The sequence below is a fragment of the Bombyx mandarina genome, chromosome 20, assembly GCF_030267445.1.
Source record: "Bombyx mandarina strain Sakado chromosome 20, ASM3026744v2".
NCBI lineage: Eukaryota > Metazoa > Arthropoda > Insecta > Lepidoptera > Bombycidae > Bombyx > Bombyx mandarina.
The window spans coordinates 2,964,685-2,987,414 of record NC_143226.1 but is presented as its reverse complement, the minus strand read 5'-3'; the positions used below and the strand labels follow the sequence as shown (position 1 = coordinate 2,987,414).

At 40.3% G+C, this 22,730-nt stretch overlaps 2 protein-coding genes across 4 annotated transcripts in view; both read right to left on the bottom strand.

Moving 5' to 3' along the window:
• LOC149500618 (waprin-like protein) overlaps nt 1-22,730 on the bottom strand; it is a 337,771-nt gene that overhangs the window by 277,671 nt on the left and 37,370 nt on the right. The window lies entirely within an intron of this gene.
• The window catches only part of LOC149500617 (uncharacterized), a 102,096-nt gene continuing 81,348 nt past the window's right edge, over nt 1,983-22,730 (bottom strand). For 2 of the 3 annotated variants that reach the window (XM_089735860.1, XM_089735861.1), the window contains 12 exons: nt 18,362-18,625; nt 17,716-17,848; nt 15,510-15,620; nt 13,898-13,996; nt 12,347-12,433; nt 9,990-10,118; nt 8,831-8,975; nt 8,015-8,151; nt 7,673-7,778; nt 6,701-6,819; nt 4,456-4,687; nt 1,983-3,922 (listed from right to left, as the gene is read on the bottom strand). In XM_089735860.1, coding sequence (XP_089591986.1) covers nt 3,794-3,922; nt 4,456-4,687; nt 6,701-6,819; nt 7,673-7,778; nt 8,015-8,151; nt 8,831-8,975; nt 9,990-10,118; nt 12,347-12,433; nt 13,898-13,996; nt 15,510-15,620; nt 17,716-17,848; nt 18,362-18,625 — 1,691 coding nt within the window. In that variant the 3' untranslated portion in view covers nt 1,983-3,793. The remainder of the gene's footprint in view (nt 3,923-4,455; nt 4,688-6,700; nt 6,820-7,672; nt 7,779-8,014; nt 8,152-8,830; nt 8,976-9,989; nt 10,119-12,346; nt 12,434-13,897; nt 13,997-15,509; nt 15,621-17,715; nt 17,849-18,361; nt 18,626-22,730) is intronic. The other variant, XM_089735862.1, reaches the window with a different exon arrangement.

Below are 22,730 nucleotides of genomic sequence, written 5' to 3'. Positions count from 1 at the left end.
ATTCTATTAATTTAATGTCAAATCCGTATATAACAGGAACATTTTTACTAATTAATCGTTTTAAATATCATTAGTAAAATCGTAAAGAATATGATGACAACATTAATACTAGTTGAGTTTGTTTAATAATAATGACTTCTTAAGTTTTCAAAAGTCGCTGATGAGAGATTATATAGTATATATATTATTATATATACATTATAAATATTAATTTTTTTAAAAGCATTGATTTCATTTGAGGCACTGTATTTATTTTTCAGTGGTTATCGTCGTTCATGGATGTTGGCAAGCAAAGGGGTACCGGTAATACGATGCCTATTTTATTCTTGAAAAGTTCTAAGTCACGTGTTTATGTTAACACCGGTCACTCACATTCGCACGAATACGCAAACCCGCAAGTGTAGGACGACATTTGCAAATGATTATGCAAAGTTTTCGCTGCATTCGTGGTTTTCAAAGTTGTGTCGGTTTTTTAACAGATATCAAAGCGCGCGAACCGCGGTCCTTCGCGTAGTCTCCCACACATTCGTGTAATCAGTTTCGCTATTTTCATAGATCGTGACGTCCAGAGACGTCTTAAGCTAGGTTGGGGCCCTTGGGCACACAAGAATTTGGGCCCCTTTTGGAAAGTAAAAAAAGCGAATTATAATAACATTTTTTTACTGAGTATGACCATTTATTATAGGTAATCAAACAGTATGACATAATATGTCATTAATAATATTAGAATGCTGCTGGTTTTTTGGTTACGATTTCGATAACGGTTTCTTTCGGGATTTCTGTCGAGCAAAATCTTCTATTATAGGCATAGTATATGCCTTGTAAATACCTTCTGATTACTGATTTGTGAAAAAAGTGTAATGTGCCCGACAAAAATGTTTTGAGAATAAACGTGTGAGAGAAATTGTCGGTCTTTCGGGGTCCCCTGAGAATGAGGGCCCTGGGCACGGGCCCCGTGTGCCCTTATGGTAAAGACGGTATTGGTGACGTCTACTGTGTAGCGTATCTTCATCAAAAGAAATCTCATAAAAACAGCATGGCTGTTAATGATGTCTGGGAAAGAATTCAAAACTCTTTTTTCTCTTCAATGTTCTATTGACGAATTAAAAAGGAGGAGAAATTCGTGAGACATTCGTAAACAAGTGTAGGAGGAAGCGCAAACGGGTTCGCAAATTGAGTACCGAACCCATTTGCACAGCCGCTAAGTTTGCGAATGAATTTTTGATGGCTCTTCACATGTGAGTGGCCGACATAACACACAAAACACTTATAATTTATTTGTTTGCAGATGATCGGCTGGATTAAATGAGCTTAATGCGACCATTGTTCAGTGTTGTTTAGGGTTAGCAAGCTACCAACATAGACTACTGATACAAACTACATTTGCATTACACAATACTTAAACTGAATTAGAATTAGAGTAGAACATTATCGATATCTAAATCTGTGTCTTTAAAGGTGATAATGAAAGACACGTAAAATATTTAATTTTCAACTTGTGATAATGACGACTTGTCTATGCTCTGTTAGGATGAACGGATAGTCAAGTTGTTTGTTGGATTATTTGCTTCTAACGGGTTTTTATAAATTATTTTTTTGCTTACAACGGTAATTTATAAACGAATCAAACCTGTTTTTTTTGTTTCATTTACATAACAAACACTTTATTATATTTTTTTAAATAACTTATAAAGAGAAAATTTTCGTACGTATTTTCAATTCATAGTTTAACAACATTAAGATATTCAACAATTTAAATCGAAGCTCGCCGTTGAAATCAAATCATTTTAACAATACTAATATTTATTTAAAACAAATTAGTCATTTTAATATTAAAACATTTTTTTGTACATTTAACAAGCTCAGAACTTTGGAATTTTATTTTAGAATAATTGAGATTAAAGACTTCATTTTCCGATGGACCCTTCTTCATACACAGAGAATTTACGTATTATCTCTACGTTCTTTAAAACAACGGATAATTCTGCACTTTTATTGCTGACAGCTTGTCAAACTTAGGATAATGTCATTCTAGCGTAATTGACGTTTGACTTAAAACTGCGATGGTGACATTTAACGGAAAGTGTTGCAATTTTTCTTTACTAACTTTTGTATTTCGCGGCCTAAAACGTTTGAATGTACAAGTTACAATGAGAAAGTTTGATATTTGAAAATATTAATGCATTAATAATACATTTCGACTATGACATTCGTCGAAGAATGCTTTTCAATAGTTTGTATTTCCAAAGAGAAACATAACAGTCAATTAATCAAGTATTACTTTGACAATTTCGAGATGCCGCATCCTCCTAGACTACGACCCAATTACCTGTGTAGTGTACCTAGTACAAAACCTTTCAGCTTCTGATTCGAACACTTAATCTCTATATTAAAACAATGTAAATAATGAATTAGTATCGATTAAAATTACTAGCAGTCGATCGGCTCTTAGTCGATTTTATTAATCGTTACGACCCCATGAAACGCCGTTATCGATTTTCCTAAATCTACATAATTCAAAATCGAAACAAACTGTCTTATTTAAAAATACAATTTTACATATTTATTATCTGAGCAACGTTTGATCCGTCTTTTTTTTTAATTACTCAACACGTCAAAGCCTCGTTTATCACATGCACTAGGCCATATTTTAACCTATTTCATTTAGTTAAGCTATATTTTAATGGAGGGTAGATATAATGAACACCATTTTGTTTAAAGGACAAGCTGACAAAGTGTCCATCAGTAAACAGTAAGTTATTGTTGGAAGACTCACTGAAATAGCGCTAGTGTAGGAAATAGATATGATATGAATATGTAGGGACACAGGTTCTTATGTATACAAAATTGTGCGTAGTTATAAAATGTGGCTGCGCCCAGAAGCTCCGTCGCTTATTACATTTTAAGTTCAATCGCGAATAAACCAGATGTGTTATTTAATTATCTCACTTCCAAGAACGCCCTGAACCATTATTGACCACTACCAAAATAGCTCCTAAAAATATAGCAGTTTTAAACGCAATGAAAAGTATGCTGGATTGAAGTGAAGTACGGTAGTTTATGGCGCCATTTTTTAAATTTTTCCACTTGCTACAGTGGCGCCATCTTAATTGGCTCCGTTTGAGCGGACACTTTTTAATACACTGAGATAGCACTCCTTACGTCTACCCTCCATATAATAATATATTTTAATGCATTTTCACTCGATTATGATTTCAGAAATATCGAAGATACAGGTACGTCTGGGATCTACATCACGATTAAAAGGGGTACTTGACGCCATTTAATGCGCATTTAGGCCGATGCCAACCGATTAGATCTTATATTGTACAGTTAGTTGTTGAGATCACAGTATTAAAATAGCCTTGTTTTAATATCAACAATGTTTTTGAGAGAACTGAAACATATTCTTGTTATAATTTTATGGACTCACAAATTTCTAGATTCGCCTGTATTAATGAATTTAATAATTACGTAATAAGATGTTGAATTTATTTAAAATGAAAATATAAGTTATCCAAATGTATTTTATCCGTTCCGAAATCATATAAATTACAGGCCATTTTAGATCAAAAGGTAGTAGAGTCGTTGTTAACTAATAGAAAATATTGATTTATGACGTCACCGCTGCTCTAAGCAAGCCGTTGACTTATAAGTCGCCAGTCGTGAGGAACTATTAAGACACTTCATGGGACTGTCAGAACGACAACCGGCCCTTTAGTATGTTGTCTATGGATTTTTAGTGCAGCAAACAAGCTTCAGTTCTCCCTAACACAATACTCGGCTAATAACTTCACTGCGGCTGCGGTAGCTGAGTCTTGCGACACTGACAGAGCCACTTGATGATCCTCGCGTTACGCTCGACGACACTAGGCGGCTCGGTGTTCCGGTATATCTGCTTCTGGACCCCTGGGCCTTGCACCTTTAAAAATTGCTTAAAGCTTTGGAAAAAACGACCTCTTTTGTTCTCCCCTACCTAATAGCTGGTAGACTAATGGGCTACACCAACTTTGCGCAGACCAGTGAGCTCACGGGCTCAAACTGAGAGAATTGCTAGCAATGGCCCTAGCAAGAGCAGTGCTTCGTTGAATCTACTACCGGATCGGAATCGGTACCAACTGAGAAATCCGGCGATAAATTCAAGGGCTGTGCCTTGTATAATTTGATTGATTTTTTTTTAATTTTTTTATTGCTTAGATTGTTGGACGAGGTCACAGCCCACCTGATGTTAAGTGGTTACTGGAGCCCAAAGACGTCTACAACGTAAATGCGCCACCCACCTTGAGGTTTAAGTTCTAAGGTCTCAAGTATAGTTACAACGGCTACCCTACCCTTCAAATCGAAAGGCATTACTGCTTCACGCCAGAAATAGGCAGGGCGGTGGTACCTACCCGTGCGGACTCACAAGAGGTCCTACCACCAGTTTGGTTACCGCGATGAGTGGTTGAAACTTACCGTGTAGTCAGCGGCTGCGGCTAGCTGATTGGAGTCGACGGTGGAGGCGGACGAGAAGAAGACTGGGCTCTCCGGCGGCATGTCCCGCACTATGGCGTCGTACTGTCGCGGCTCGAGGCCGAGACGCTCGAAGAACTGCTGCAGGCGCGAGGACTCGTCCGACGGACTGTCCGGGGAGTCCTCGCCCTCGCACGGCGCTGACGCAGAGCTGCGACCCTCCGTGCGTCTGTACCTGATGCGTTTATTATATAGTATGGGAGGCTTATTCGACGTAAGGAAGATCTTCCACCGAGTGCGTGATATTGCTCAGTAGACTGACTGTTGTTCGGAACTTGTATTTATGCAAGCTTATTTTGAAAATGTCGTAAGCGCGTTTCAGGCATATGTCAAATATCTTGCGTTGTATGATAGCTACCGCCACAATAGGGGGAGTCCTTCTCAAACTACTGTAATTTTACGATAAAGATAGTTCGATCTACTTATTCGTTTTTGCGTGATACTCTTAATGAATTTAAATGAATCTGTGATTTATAGTCAGATACAGCCAATTAATTATAATCAGTTTTTATAGGTTAGGTAGGTTATAAAGGTTATAGGTAGGTTAGGTAGGTTATAAGGTCCGTATTGCGTATAAGTACCAGTTCTATTATCAAATGGATTATTTCTTGGACGCGCTCCTGCCATAATGTCCAATTACTGTTTGTGACGCAATCTTAGATGATCACGATCCGCGGTATGGAGGTTAGAAGTAAGGGGGCACTGCAATAAAGTGTCCCCTGAAAGGGAGCCATTAAGGTGGCGTCACAACAGCAAGTGGAATGATTTTAAAAACATCGTTACTTCACCTACTACTACCATACTTCTCTTCACCCAGCACACTTCACTTACTGGTGGTAGGACCTCTTGTGAGTCCACACGGGTAGGTACCACCACTCTGCCTATTTCTGCCGTGAGGCAGTAATGCGTTTCGGTTTGAAGGTTGAGGCAGCTGTTGTAACTATACTGATACCTTAGAACGTATATCTTGAGGTGGGTGGCGGCATTTACGTTGTTGATGTCTATGGGCTCTGGTAACCACTTAACACCAGGTGGACGTGAGCTCGTCCACCCATCTAAGCAATAAAAAACTGCTATATTCATATAATTTCCACTTCCTACATTAGTGCTGTTTTGGCGAATCTTCCAACAATAATTTGCTGTTTACAGGTGAACACTTTTTCAACTTGCCCCCTATATTTACAAGATGGCGCACCTAGGGTAGAAAACCTATGGTTCATCTATGGTGCATCTATGGTTCTATGGTGCATCTATGGTTCTATGATGCATCTATGGTTCTATGGTGCATTTATGGTTAATCTGTATTCCTAACCTATGTGTCACGTGTCTGGCATAAAAGTCACCCTAGCTTGGATCCCGGGACATAGCGGTATAGTGGGTAATAAGGGTGCTGATCACTGTGCTAAGCATGCCACGACAATAGGTAGTGATATTCATTACACAACCTATGCACAAGATCTAACGTCTCTAGCCAAGGCCGATCTCATATCGCGCTGGAATGAAGCGTGGAACCTTTCGAAACGCATTAAAGGTAAACATTACGCGGATGTTCAAGACTCATTGCTCGTTCGGCCTTGGTTTTTTAAATACAGGAAAGCCAACAAGAGAGTCACGTCCACAATATGTAGGTTAAGATTAGGTCATGCTTGTACCCCGGTTCACCTAGCTAAAATAAGGGTCAAGGATAGCTCCCTCTGTGAGTGTGGGCTCGACGAGGGATCGGCAGAACACATTTTCTTTAACTGCCCTAGAAGACCTTCCCTTTACGAAGTACTACCGGACATTATCCCCAGACCGACGAATTTCAAATCCTTGTTGAGCCTTGTACATACAACTTTTGTAAATATTTTATGTGAATATGTTCACCAGAATAACATTAGACTATAAGTTGTTTGTCCTTACTAATCTTCTGACAATCTGTTCTGTAACATATATATTTGTATGTATATGTATATATACATATATTGTTTGTCCTGTTTTAGGTAAGTAATTCAACAGTTGATTTATTTGTAATATAATAATAATTAAAATTGATGTGACCTTGTGCAATCACGAAACCACCCAACAAAAAAGAATCCACACCACACCAAAAGACATCTGAGCATAACCAAAACCACAGACTCTATAAAACTTGACTTTAGCGAAATCAAAAAGAACCGCCATTACAAAAGAAAATGCAAATCCTAACCTATCGGATATATCTGATTTGGAGCGCAGTATGGGGCGAGGTCGTCGCTGCTTGTACCGCAGACAGCGCTGTCGTTTGAACGTCCCCAACGGCGAAGTTATCTCTTCCGGCTGACAGATCTGAATATATAAAAAAAGGAAAACGAAATTATGTATCGCATGCAGGTATTGTATCGCGTCAAGTTTAGTTAAAAATAAATTTTAATATTTGAATTAAAAATAGCGTAAGAAAAAATGATTTTATTGTAAAAAAAGCGTGGGGTGCTTTTCAGGATTTTACAAAATAACCCTATTTTCCATTTTGTTAGTTTTTTTAAACTATTATTTATTTTTAATTTTTTAGTTTAAATTCAATATTTACCGTCAATTTTTTTTTTAAATTGTATTGACATCAGTCCATAATAAGTATACCAAATTTCTAGTTAATCCGACGTTTTGAAGGGGGTCAAAATCATATTCAAAGATTCCGTTACATACTAACAAACATACGTCTAAAGCTAATTTGAATTTGACTCCATACAGAAGAGGGCCGTTCGGATTGTCGATAATCCCATTCTCACGGATCGTTTGGAACCTCTGGGTCTGCGGAGGGACTTCGGTTCCCTCTGTATTTTGTACCGTATGCTCCATGGGGAATGCTCTGAGGAATTGTTCGAGATGATCCCTTTATCTCCTTTTTATCATCGCACCTCCCGCTATCGGAGTAGAGTTCATCCATATTATCTGGAGCCACTGCGGTCATCGACAGTGCGTTTCCAGAGGTCTTTTTTGCCACGTACCATCCGGCTATGGAATGAGCTCATGAGCTCCCCTCCACGGTGTTTCCCGAGCGCTATGACATGTCCTTCTTCAAAAGAGGCTTGTGGAGAATATTAAGCGGTAGGCAGCGGCTTGGCATTGCCCCCTGACACACACACCCTCACACACAAACACACAACGTTCTCTTTTGTATAAATATAGATTAGTATCAAACCTGGGAAGCGTTCACGTACTCCTGTTTGTCGTCAGCACGCGGCCGCATCCGCAGATCCTGGTACTGTGGCTGTTTACTTACCAGCTCCGTGTTCGGTTCGTGATACCTGAAATGACGTTGACAGATCAATTTAGAAAAAATTGACAGCAGAAAAAAAATATTTAAATATCGAAAAGAAAAAAAAAACTTAGATTGTCTATTACATTATGTTATTATAAGCTTGTTAGATGCACCGGATTCCTAGTTACTTGTTTGAAAGATCCACAGCTCCACTCAATTTGAGAGAATTTTTGTTTAATTTTCCGTTTTTTTTTTCTCTTTCATAAGTCTAGCAACACTCACCGCCCGTAGTCCCTCGTATTGGTGTATTCCTTTCTTCCGAGACCTATGCATTTCATGTGAGCCTTGTAGTTGCAATCGTAATCTCCGTAGTCGTATTTGGGAGGCTCGTCTTGGAACTGCGGAGGGGGAGCGCTTGCCTGTTTGAAAAAGAAAAAAAAACGATTAGTTGCAAGCACGCCGGGCCAACGATAACGAGGGCTTATATCGAGGTGTGAAAAACTATTTGGTTTAAGCAACATTTCTTTAATACGTGACTTTTATCTTTGTAATTAAAGGTGCGGTTTAGTTGGCATTGGCATTAACAATAAGAGGTTTTTAATTGGACTTCAATAATTAAGTTTACTCCAATCAAAATGCTGAAGAAGTTTTATTGTCATTATATATTTTTTTCAAATTTTTAAACTTTAAATGGCTCTCCTGTAAAGTTGCAAAAAGTCGCTAAAACCAAATAAGCCTTTCATCCCATTATGTAGTGTTTTTTTTTATTGCTTATATTGGTGGACGAGCTCACAGCCCACCTGGTGTTAAGTGGTTACTGGAGCCCATAGTATAGCCCATATATACAACGTAAATGTGCCACCCACCTTGAGATCTAAATCCTAAGGTCTCAAGTATAGTTACAACGGCTGCCCCACCCTTCAAACCGAAACGCATTACTGCTTCACGGCAGAAGTAGGCAGGGTGGTGGTACCTACCCGCGCGGACTCGCAAGAGGTCCTACTACCAGTAATTACGCAAATTATAATTTTGTGGGTTTCATTTTTTCAGTGTGACGTCAAAAGGGTTATAAATGAGTTGGTATAACGAAAATTTTACTTGGAAGTGTATCTCAACTCTCGGAGTGATGGTGTAGTGTTGGGCTGCGGGGGGTGCGGGCGGCGAGGGGGCCCCGTCCTGAAACTGCGGAGGGGCGGACACGTAGCACTCCTGTTCACCGATCCACTCGTTGTAGTAGTATCTACTGGGGGATACAGCATAACTATACACAACACCCTTTATCTATATATATAAAGAAGTATAATATGACAATAGAACCAAAATAATGTTTAAACATAAAATTTCAATTAATTATAGTCGAATTTCGACTACTGCGGGATCACTATTATGTACTAAATACTATATTGTATATGACGGAGCTGGCTGGTTCTATGTTTTTTTTAAGATGTTGACATCAGCGTCGCTGACGTCCTCCTCTTCATAATTATCATTGCCTTCCATAGTGACGGTAATTAAGACTCACTTTTCCAATGATTTTTTTTATTGCTTAGGGGTGTGGACGAGCTCACAGCCCACCTGTTGTTAAGTGGTTACTAGAAGCCCATAGACATCTACAACGTAAAAGCGCCACCCGCCTTGAGATATAAGCTCTAAGGGCGCACCGAACGTCTTATCCTTTAGGCCACGACGACTTCACGATTAGAAATTAGAAGCATAGTTTCCGCTTTACTGTGGGATTTGCATATTGCACCGAATTTCGTGAAGGTTTATTTTTATGATTGAAAGATTACTGGTGGCCCGAGGGCCTTTCCAGATTCACCAGGACAGGTGGGCGAGCAAAAGCTCAGCCAGGAGGGATGGGATTTGCTAACAACTGCTCGAGCGCCTCCGTAGGAGACCTAACAACTCAAGAGCAATTGCTTCGCGAATGAATCTACTACCGGATCGGAATCGCGACCCGCTGAGAAGATCCGGCGAGAAACTCAGCGAGCTGATGCATTGATTAGGTTGCACGTCGACCTCTTTGTCGAGTTCGACGTGAAAGTATTTGCCGTTCGTAAGTAAAGCAAGCGCAGTGTGGGACGGCCACCTACGAGATGGACGATCTGGTAAGAACCGTCACGTTGGATGCAGGTGGCAACGGACCGGCCGCACTGGAGATCACTTGGAGAGGCCTATGTTCAGCAGTGGGCAGTGCTGATGATGACGATGAAGTAATGAGAGCGCCAAAAACGACCTAACTTCTTCCGAGCGTTACCTCGTATGGTCGTGTTGTGTGGACGAGCCGGAGTCTCCACGGTGCGTCTGCGCGTGCGGGGGGGCGCTGCGCTGCGTGTAGTGTCCGCTTGAGCCCCCAGAGTCACGGGCGAACGATGAACCACAACGACTGCACACACATAATATTAATATTCGAAGTCGTCGTGGCCTAAACGATAAGACGTCCGGTGCATTCGTGTTGAGCGACGCACCGGTGTTCGAATTCCGCAGGCGGGTACCAATTTTTCCAATGAAATACGTACTCAACAAATGTTCACGATTGACTTCCACGATGAGGGAATAACATCGTGTAATAAAAATCAAAACCCGCAAAAATTCTAATTTGCGTAATTACTGGTGGTAGGACTTCTTGTGAGTCCGCGCGGGTAGGTACCACCACCCTGCCTATTTCTGCCGTGAAGCAGTAATGCGTTTCGGTTTGAAGGATGGAGCAGCCGTTGTGACTGTAACTATACTTGAGGTCTTTTAGAACTTATGTCTCAAGGTGGGTGGCGCATTTACGCCGTAATGTCTACGGGCTCCAGTAACCACTTAATATCAGGTGGGCTGTGAGCTCGTCCACCCATCTAAGCAATAAAAAAAAGTGCAAACACTCCCAAGTGCCAAACCAAATTGAAACGAAGCATTCCAAAAAAAACCTACCGCCTTTCTATAGATTGAAAGAATAACGTCTTGTAATAAATAAATAAAAAAAACTTCAGAGGTGTCAAGGGACACCCGGATGGAACGAAGTTCCTTTCGATTAATTAGTGAAGGAATTGTAATTTTTTTTTAAAGTTATAATAATAAATTACGGCATTATGGAGAAGAAAAAAACAATACTATGAACTAAATTACTATTGTTGAAACGCTATCTCGACAAACTGTATTCATTACGCGGACCAATCGGATACGAGCAATGTCACGCGATAAGCTCCTACACGTTGATTGGTCAGAATGACGGATCTAAAAAGTGTCGTGACAACTTTTCGTAAGAATTTTTTCCGTCTAGCCCCCTTTCACAACGCGCTATAAGGAACTTCGTTCCAATAACCCGAACTAATTTCAATCAGTTTTTCATTGGTTTTGATGATTATGTAGCAGAATTCAAGACTTAACGGTGATCGCGTGCAACTCAAATTTCCCCATCATGAGAACTAAGTCAGTCTCAATTCTGCTTTAGAAACAAAAGAAGTTACTGTTCCAGATAGGACCATTTCGCAAAAGAACCCTTATGTTATGTTATTGTAGATGTATCCTTTTTTTAAGTCTGGCACTTAGCATCCTACAACGCCATTGTTGCCAGAGACGTGCTTATAATTTACTTAATTTGTTACTGGTGGTAGTACCTCTTGTGAGTCCGCACGGGTAGGTACCACCGCTCCGCCTATTTCTGCTGTGAAACAGTATTGCGTTTCGGTTTGAAGGGTGGGGCAGCCGTTGTGACAATACTGAGACCTTAGAACTATATCTCAAGCTGTGTGGCGCATTTACGTTGTAGATGTCTATGGGCTCCAGTAACCACTTAACACCAGGTGGGCTGTGAGCTCGTCCACACATGTAAGCAATAAAAAATAAAAATAAAAACATCTATACTAATATATAAATCTACAGCGGTTTTTACGGATGTTCCGTTATCACTACTGAACCATGCATCCGATTGACTTGAAACTTGGTATCCATGTAGAAAATACATGTACTTAATGGATAGGTTAATATTTATCTGAGTGTTGGACTCCGTACACCAGTTGCGGTGGCGTTAATGATGAGAATCTTTGTGGGGGTAAGAAATAATAATGTTAATTTTAAATGCCCAGCGAAGCGGACGGGTACAGCTAGTCTTATATATGCCTATAATCGTGCCTGTAATCTTCAATTTATTAAATACGTACAAATGTTGTGCGTTATGAAGCGAATATCGAAGTGAAGTTAATTAATTTGAGATTTTAATGGGAATGAAAGTAAATAAAACCAGATGAGCTATGATGCAGTAAAATCTCCGTAAATTATTCTATAATTATATACAGAGACTTTTCAGTGGACTTTTTGGAAGAAACCAAGAAGCTACGTCCAGCGGATTTATTTTATTTTCTCACATTTATGCCCGTTCACAGATGCTAAGTAATTAATAAACTACCGCTATTATATGTAAATTTAAAACTAAAGAAACACTAAATTGTAAAATAAAACAATTCACCCAACTTCACTAGTCGCGTTCCCGCCAAAAGTAACGTCAACAAAAAAATATTTTTTTAAAATCGAAAATTGAATTTTGCTCTCGGACTATTTGTGTATATGTGCGCGAGAGAGAGAGAGAAAGAGAGACTGTCAAAAAATGATTCTTTATTTTTTTCTTACCTCGTATAAGACTGATAATTGTCTTCACCAGGGGAGGGATGCTCCGAAAACGCTTCACATGACGATATCAACGATGAATGATTGGATCTGTTGTGTATAGGTAATCGATTTTAATAAAATTACTAGTTAAAAATTCGACTAATTATGTGAGATCTGGCAAGGGTATGCGTCGCATAATTACCTAATATAACTCTATTATTAGAAAAAAAATTAAGTAAAGACAAAACAGTTCATTACCAATTTCCCCTGTTTTTGCAAACTGATTTTTTGGTTTGCTTAGTTAGTTAAATAGGCTGCGGTGGTTGCGCTGGTTTAAAACTGTTAGTTTTAGGTTTCGAAAAATAGCAATATTTTAATTTCGTTTTGCAAATCCTGTCCCATCCCTCTCCGGCACTTTACCTACGGACGCGTGCGAGCGAGATCGTGTGGTGACATCGAGACGAAAAAATATGGCTGAACAACCGCGCGCGCGCTTCGTGTCTTTGTTGTGTTAAATAATCATCTGCAACGACCAAATTTCAATATTTTCGTAGTTTGCTTATCTCGCGTCTACATGCGGTGTTGTCAGGAAAAAAATGAATAATTTGCCGATGTCAATGGCTATAGTTGATTTTTTATCGTCGTTCGAAAATAAGTGCTCATTATCCAATTCACAATTAAAAACAATAAGTAATAGTATAGGGGAGCTTTTCAGGATACTATCAAAATAACCATTCTACTCAAATTTTTTCATAAAATATTTATAACTGCTGATACCATGCACCCCACGCTTTCTTTAAAATAAAATCATTTTTTTTACATGATTTTTAATTCAAATTTATTAAAATTAATTTTCTATTATTAGTTGGATTTTCTATAAATTTTTGTTTTTTAAATTTTTTCAATTTTGTTTTTTTTTATAGTGAATTGTCATCGGTCCTTAATAAGTATGCCAAATTTCGAGTTAATCCGACGTTTTGAAGGGGGTCAGAATCATGTTCAAAGATTCCGTTACATACTACCATACATACGTCTGAAGCTAATAAAAGCGTATTAAAAAAAAATATATTTTTATACAACAGTTTTCATAAGAGTACACAGTTTGCGGCTATAATGTAATCTGTATTAGTTTGTGAATGAGAATTTCTAAGGACTTTTTGGCGGGAACGCGAGGAGTGAAGTTGTGTGATTTGTTTTATTTTGTCTATTTAGTATTACTTCAGGTTTAAATGTGTAATAACGGTGGTTTATTAACTGTTTAATATCTGTGAAAGCGCACAAATGTGGGAAAATGAAACAAAGCCGCTGGACGTTACTTCTCGGGATCCTCCAAAAAGTCCAATGACAAAGTCTCAGTAAATGACCACCATTTTACTGAGATTATATTTCATCCCATATCATCTCATCTCATTTCATATGATTTCATCCTGGTTGATTGATATCTCAAATTAATAATCTTCATTTCATTTCATCATTTTTCAAAATAAGAAAATAAATTAAAATAAGACATGACTTAAAGGTCTTAGTTACCATGTCATAAAATCCCTCAAAAAAAAAAGAATTTCTAAATACCTTGTGCCTTTTGAAGAGCATGAAGCGGTCCTCTGATGGTTCGAATAGCGTCGGCGTCGAGGCGATCTGCCTATTGTATCCGTACGACCTTCGGTGACGCTGAGATTGAGATAAACCAATCATTAAAATGGGCACATCTCTGCTCCGTCCTCCTCAGCAAGACGGTTCCGAGCGAGAGCTTTCAATGAAACAATTCCCCCGTTCAACAACATCCATTTCCATATCTTCGTAATCATTCGAAGACTTAGCACCGAAAGCACGCTCTGCTACCTAAGCGGTAGGCAGCGGCTTGGCTCTGCCCTTGGCATTGCTGAAGTCCATGGGCGACGGTAACCACTCACCATCAGGCGGGCCGTATGCTCGTCTGCCTACAAAGGCAATAAAAAAAAAATAAAAAAAAATCGGAGGTGAGAAATCGGTCTCTTAAAGTGTTTTTACTAAACTGTATATCATCTATATATATAAAAGAAAGTCGTGTTAGTTACACTATTTATAACTCAAGAACGACTGAACTGATTTGGCTGAAAATTGGTGAGGAGGTAGCTTAGAACCACGAGAAGGACATAGGATACTTTTTATCACATTCCCGTGGGACTTGACATAAATGTGGTAACTATAACAGAACGCAACTGACAGCTAAACGTAATATTATATTCTATGGTTAATTGTGTTAATTATAGTAGAATTTTGAAGTTGACTGGTTGATGTGTTTGAAATAAGCCGTGTGGCGGAACAAAGTTCGCCGGGTTTGCTAGTTTGACATATCTGAAATGAACAAACACGGCACTCATTGTCAGTACTTTGGAGGGTACGCGAGAAGCAATTCAGGTCATTTAGAATCCTCCCGATGCACTAACGGTGCTTTTTGGTACCTCAAACACCGGTCATCGTTCTCGTCGAACCCGTCGCTCGCGACGAAGGGTTTTTCGTAGAATATTATTATTGATTCCAGTTTTTTTAAATTGCTTAGATGGGTGGACGAGCTCACAGCCCGCCTGGTGTAAAGTGGTTACTGGAGCCCATAGACATCTACTATGTAAATACCGCTACCCACCTTGAGGTATAAGTTCTAAGGTCTCAGTATAGTTACAACGGCTGCCCCACCCTTCAAACCGAAACGCATTACTGCTTCACGGCAGAAATAGGCAGGGTGGCGGTACCTACCCGTGCAGACTCACAAGACGTCCTACCGCCAGTAATTACGCAAATTATAATTTTGCGGATTTTATTTTTACCAGACGATGTTATTCTTTCACCGTGGAAGTCAATCGTGAAAATATGTTAAGTACGTATTACATAAAAAAAATTGGTACCCGCCTGCGGGATTCGAACACTGGTACATCGCTATAGACTAGCGCACCGGACGTCTTATCTTTTAGGCCGCGACGACTTTAAAAGTATTAGCATTTGTTTTATGGATCTAATTGAGTAATTTATTTACAACGTGATTGATTTTCTACTGGAGCCCCATTCGATTTATTTGCGAGGGGCGAGGGGGGCCTAAGGGGGGCTCAGGGGGCTGCGAGGGGCGAGGGGGGCCTAAGGGGGGCTCAGGGGGCTTAGGGGGGCTTGGGGGGCCACTGATAACGAACGAGGCTTCATAAATACGCACTGCTCCGCATAGCATCGGACTTGCGTGTGGAGGTCCGGAAGCGACTTGTGACTGTTGATGTTCGGGCAGGTCTCGTCGTCACGGACACTTGGCTGGGAGTGGGAGTTCGATCTGGGGACAAATGAGATACAATGATAAAGTGAATTATGTGTATGTTATATGGACAAGTTTCTCGATAGACTCTGCTGGCCGTCGCGATACGTGTAAAAAATATCGAAGAATCCTGGATTGTACTAAATTTTTTTATTGCTTAGATGGGTGGACGAGCTCACAGCTCACCTGGTGTTAAGTGGTTACTGTAGCCCATAGACATTTACAACGTAAATGCACCACCCACCTAGAGATATAAGTTCTAAGGTCTCAAGTATAATTACAACGGCTGCCCCACCCTTCAAACCGAAACGCATTACTGCTTCACGGCAGAAATAGGCAGGGTGGTGGTACCTACCCGCGCGAACTCACAAGAGGTCCTACCACCCGTAAGTTGACGACAAGCTTTGAGAGATATTTAGTTCTATTAAGATCGAGGCGTTGGTGCGATGCTCAGCCCAAGATATACGGAGCACCCTTCTTTATTACCACATTTCTAATGCATCGATCCTTCTTCTTTCGAGAAACTTGTTCAGGGTAGGGTCAATGGTAAGAGATCTCGTGGACGAATCACCATGCGCTGGACTGATCAGGTGAAAGACCTTACTGAGACCCCACTTAACGAGTGTGTGCGCCGGGCCTCAGTTCGTAAGCTATGGAGAACATCTGTCAAGGCTTTAATAAACAAGAATTCCACATGACCACGACTGCTCTGACAAAAGCAACCGACTATGGTGATGATATGGAGTACCAGGGAATCAATGTTAAAGAGATATCTAAAACGTTTATGCATTTATTTAAGGGAAAAGCATTGTTCAATTGGTTTGTTGAATCGTTCAGAGAACGGGGGCATTGACGTTGTATTCACAGCAATGAATGACGCTTTTTGGATTATATCGAGAGATAAAAGGCTTGGTTTAAGCGTCTTATAGCTTAATACGCTATATTTATCTTTGTAATTTACAATTTTATTTGGAATTAGCATCAACAGTTCGATGTTTTTATTTAAGTTTACCCCATTCAAATAAAAAGCTGAAGAAGTTTTTCGTTGCGATTTTTTTTTCTAAAAATATCTATACATATATGTGTAGTAATACGTGAAGTAAATACTTTGTATCCCTTTTACGAAATCGTGTGGACGGAGGAGTATGAAATTTTCCAAACTTATAGAGAATATAGAGAAGAAGTGCACAATACTACTATTTTTTTTTAAATTATGCCTTAAAAATACATTAAATCAATAAAGAAAACATTACACACACTACCATATATTTGACACACACACGCATGCATACTATTTGTTTATTGTCAAACCTTTCTTATTGCATATAGTAATGTTGTCAAATTGAAAAATAGATTAAATATTGTTGTCTTTATTAATATTTGATTAAAGAAGTTTAGTAGTCTATGGCAATAGAATCATAATAGTGTACAAATATAAAATTTAATTTAATTATAGTCGAATTTCGACTACCGGGTCTGGTCCACTAGTTCAAATAAATAGCTGAAGAAGTTTTTCGTCGTGAATTATTTTTCCTAAAAATTTTAATTTAAATGGCTCTCTTATATTGTTGCAAAAATGTTGCTTAAACCAAATAAATAGCCTTTCACCCCTCGATATACAGTTTACATTGCGGACTGCGTAAGTCAAATGAAAGTTATGATGAGTTGTTGCGTCGTCATCCATTGCGGCGCATGCCTTAGGTCGTTGACCCGCACGTCAGCTGTTTTTATTGGTTTTTGTTTGCGTCAATTGATTCGCCTATATCAGGTTTTTCTTCGCGGTCTCCACTCCAGAACACGTCTACCCCAACGGTTATCGGTTCTGCGACATATATGACCAGCCCACTGCCACTTCAGCTTAATAACTCTGCGAGCTATATCGATAGCTTTGGTTTTTGCCCGAATGACCTCATTGCGTATTCTGTTGGAGACCGCGAACCGGCGAGCGTAGTGTAGGACGCCCTCCTGCTAGATGGAGCGACGACCTGCGTAAGGCAGCTGGCAGTAACTGGATGCGTAGAATCGAAGATCGGGTTCAGTGGCGAGCTTTGGGGGAGGCCTATGTCCAGCAGTGGACTGCCGCAGGCTGATTATGATGATGAGGTTTTCTTACCTAACGTAACGAGGTGCAGAATGCGCGTACTGTGCGGGAGGACTGATGGCTCCAAGTTGCTCGGCTGGAGATCCTTCGGCGCTGAGCACCGGATCCGGAAGCTCCATGTGTCCTGGACTCGTTTCGGGACTCGCTATTCAATTATGATTAAAAATAGTACGATTACAATGCAATTCTTGAACCAGTGGTGTGCTCTTTGGAGAAACAAGTAATATTTAGGTAACGCTTTTCTTCTAGCCCAGGCATGTCTGTCCTAATAGTTAAAACGTCGGGTGTATCTGCTTGTATTAAGTGACGGGACCATACTCGTCCTCTATTATGGTAGGTAACGGTTCACTGGTGGTCCGTATGGGTAGGTACCACCACCCTGCCTATGTCTGCCGTGAAGCAGTAATGCGTTGCGGTTTGAAGGGTGGGGCAGCCGTTGTAACTATACTTGAGACTTTAGAACTTATATCTCAAGGTGGGTGGCGCGTTTACGTTGTAGATGTCTATGGGCTCCAGTAACCACTTAACACCAGGTGGGCTGTGAGTTCGTTCACCCATCTAAGCAATAAAAAATAAGGTAACGCGATCGAGAAGTTAATAAGCTCGCACTAAGCACACATTAAAACAATTCAAGAATCTTTAGTATGTGAAAACTCACGTATGGGATAGGCGTTCTTAATGACAACCTCGCTGGCGCGCTGTCGGGATATCACGAATGAGTCCGGGAAGAAAGCCCTCGCGTCTCCGTACGTCAGGGTTCTGCTCTTGTCCCGGTCGGGGTCGGATCTGTGCGCTTTCGACCCTGACGTCCCGGAGGAAGATGTACCGGAGAACGTTCCAGAATTATGATGCGTCCGTTGTACGGGCTCCCTCTCGGCGAAGCTGTCCTTGAGACGTCGGGTCTCCGAATAGATTTTATGCGCTGAAACAAATTCAACTATTAACTACCTACTAGGGGTCCCGCAGTACTGGTGGTAGGACCTCTTGTGAGTCCGCGCGGGTATGTACCACCGCCCTGCCTATTTCTGCCGTGAAGCAGTAATGCGTTTCGGTTTGAAGGGTGGAGCAGCCGTTGTAACTATACTGAGATCTTAGAACTTATATCTCAAGGTAGGTGGCGCATTTACGTTGTAGATGTCCATGGGCTCCAGTAACCACTTAACACCAGGGGGGCTGTGAGCTCGTCCACCCATATAAGCAATAAAAAAAAAACAGTAGTCGAACTTCGACTATAATTAATTGAAATCATAAGTTTCAACATTATTATGCTTCTATTGTCAAAGACTATATTTCTATAGTGACAAATTTCGTCATAAAGATAAACAATATTAACTTATCAGTTTGACTACAGACTTTAAGCATTAACAAAAGTTTGACAATAAACAAAACTATATGTGTGTGTCAAATCCATGGTAGTGTGTGTAATGTTTTCTTTATTGATTTAATGTATTTTTAATGCAAAATTTAAAAAAAATATTAGCATTCTGCACTTCTTCTCTATATTCTCTATAAGTGTGGGAAATTTCATATTCCTCCGTCCGCGCAATTTTCGTAAAAAGGGTGTAATTTATGTTGGTTCGCAGGTTCGTGGAATGCACTAACAGAGGTTATAGTGGCGTCGGATGACAAAAACTTTAGTGGTTAGGAAGCGCGCGGCGTTCGTTGCTTTGGTCACAGCAATGACTTCGTTCGCCTCAGGTCATCGGTCCGAGGCCCCCTCACCTCTCGTTGAACCCCGCGCACTCCCTCATACAAATCTTGTTAATTTAAAACTAAGCTAAAACTTTTGTTAACTTGTCCTAACAAAACAACTTCACCATACAAACAAACATACACCAAATATACTAATCGCAGCTCCAAATTTATATTTAACGCATCGCTAACACGCCCCACCCCAGTGCTGCCTCAGCAGCACTCACTCTCAACTCGTAATCGAGCGATGCGCGTGACCGATCTAGTTAAAATTCCCATGCCCCACCCCAGTGGGGACTCGCGGGCGGTATGAAGGTCCATTTGATTCCGTGACTGGAAGCCTTATCTTTCAACACATCTTCGTCTAGATTTTTTATAGACTTCTTCAGTTCCGTATTCGCTCCTCGCAAGTTTGTTCCATTATCGGAGTACATATATTGTGGCCATCCACGTCTTGCGGCCATCCTTCGTAATGCCATAATAAATGAGTCCGCGGTAAGATTATTGACTAGTTCCAGATGAATAGCTCGTACCGTCAAGCACGTAAACAGGACGCCGTATCTTTTTTCGCGGCGTCTTCCTACCGTGACTTCCATGGGACCAAATAAATCCACGCCGCAACAAGTAAAAGGTCTTTGCTGATGGGCCATTCGCGCGCCAGGTAAGTCACCCATTCTTTGTACTTCTGGTTTAGATTTTCTTATTCTACAAATTGAGCATTTAGATGTTATATGTTTAACGGTAGGTCTCAGTCTTGTGATCCAGTATCTTTGTTTGACTTCATTTACTATTGTTTCTTGATTTCCGTGTGCGTAGTAATAATGATAATATTTCACGATCAATCTAGCAATGTAGCTTCTTCCGTCTAGTATAATAGGGTTTTTTGATTCAGGTAGAATGCCAGTAGCAGCACCGATGCGGCCACCGACTCGTATAACTCCATAATCGTCTAAGTAAGGGGGCAAGGTAAGTATATTACTTGTTTTTGATACACATCCACTGTTTTTTATTTCAGTTAACTCTTTTTTAAACGATTCAGCTTGTGATTTTTTCAGTAACAATATTTCAGCTTTCTCCATAGTATCGTCGAACTCAAAGGTAAGTTTTTTGCATTTGTTTATAAACTTGAGTATTAATGAAGTGGATCGAAGCAAGCGAAGCCAAGAACTAAATCTTGTAGCATCAGGTACAGGTAAGTTAATTTCCTGTACTTCTACTTTTATCAAATTAACACATTCTGGCAGTGTTTCTTTTCTGTCGCTTATGAAGTCGTGAGGCCATTCGTTTGCTTCGTGGCGTAAGAAGGTAGGTCCATACAACCATTCATCTTGGAGGGCCGGGAATTTATAGTTTTCTCTCGTTGCAATATCAGCGACGTTTAATTTAGTGGGAACATAACGCCATTCTTTTATCTTTGTTAACTCATCAATTTCACCCAAACGATTTGCCACGTAAACTTTATAGTCGCGAGCGTCATTTCTTATCCATTGCAGCACTGTCGTCGAGTCGCTCCAAAATATTCGTTGCTCAGGCTTTATAATATGCTCTCTAGTGATTGAGTCCGCTAGTCTTGCCGCTAAGACGGCGGCTTGAAGTTCCAAACGTGGGATGGTAATAGGTTTGTTTCCTGCAACTCGAGTTTTACTCGCAATGAATGCTACGCGTATGTTAAACTCGTCGTCAATCCATCTCCAGTACGCGACGGCGCAGTATGCTTTGTTAGACGCATCACAAAATATATGCATCTGTAAGTTTCTATATCCAGTTCGAGTTACAACTCCACTGTAATCGTCTCCACAATTAAAACTGTGCGATGCAGTATTCGTAGCGGATTCGGCGTGTACTACGCTCGTAGCATTATTCGTAGCCGTAGTCCTAGAAATCGCGTTGTGTGAGGATGACAGCGGAAGGGTTTCATTATTCGTCTCATTCACTCGCATGGTAGCAGCCGGATAGTACCTCGGCAAACTCACGTCTTTTAATGATTTCAGAAGTTAAATCCATTTCGACCATTTTTGGAATACCGTTTCGGTTATGTAATCATCCCAGCTTATTTTAGATTTCCAAATTTCTTGTAGCATAATTTTTCCATTTATGGTGAACGGTGCTAGAATGCCATAAACGTCAAAAATGGTCATAATCACGCGTAACATTTCCCTCTTGGTAGGCTTTTGAGTTCCGTTTATAATAGTTTCGGGTATCCGCTTGAAAGACACGTCGAATCTGAGAGTATCATCATTTGGATGCCAAATCAATCCAAGCGTGCGTTCGCCTTCATACAGTTGACCTGTATTAAATTTAACAGCTGCTTCGCCCAATAAATCTTTAGGTAGGCTCGCGAGTATTTTTTTACTATTACTCGTCCAATTCCGCATCTGGAACCCGCCTTGCTTGTGAATAAACATAATGTTGTGAATTAATTGTATTGCGGCCTCCTCGTTAGGTAGACTATCTATATAATCGTCCATATAGTGACTTCTATATATGGCGGAAGCAGCAGCGGGCATTGATGACTCATACCGCTGAGCGTTTTTATTTTTTACAAATTGAGCTATAAATGGCGAACAATTAGCACCAAAAATTAATGACGTCATGACGTAAGTGTTTATATTTCCCTCCGGTTCTTCTCTATATAAAAAACGGAAGGCATCCTGGTCTTCTGGTCGAATTTTCACTTTGAGAAACATATCTTTAATATCTCCAGAAACGGCTATTCGATTTTCTCTAAATCGCAACATGATGCCGAATAATGACATTAGTAGGTCGGGCCCTTTCAATAAGTAATCATTCAGGGACAAACCGTTTGTTTTGGCCGCGGCGTCAAACACTAAGCGCAGTTTCTTTTTGTTCGGGTTATCGACACCAAAGTGAGGTAAATACCAAGTTTTCCGCGGTGTAACATTTGAGCTGATCAGTTTTTTTGCGAAATCATTTTCAAATAAATGTCGTATTCGTTCTTCGTATCTTTTTGCATATTCTTTGTTATTTTTTAATTTTTGTTCGACTCCTTTTAGTCTACGGAGAGCTGTTAGGTACGAGTCCGGCATCGTACAAGTCTCATCCCGCCAAGGTAAGCCAACATGCCATTGACCATTGATAAGAGTGGAGGTTCGTTCTAAAATTTCAACAGCGCGTAAATCTTCCGAGTTCTGTCTTGGTTTGCCAGACACGCCCATGGACTCGATTGAGAACGACCTTCGCACCTCCTCGTGGATCTCTCGCAAAGTACATTCAGATTCTATGACGTCACTGGAGACAAACAATGAAGTGTGACGTGCAGCAGAATTAGGTAGGTAAGCATTAGGTACTCTTCCATGGAGGCACCAACCCAGAGG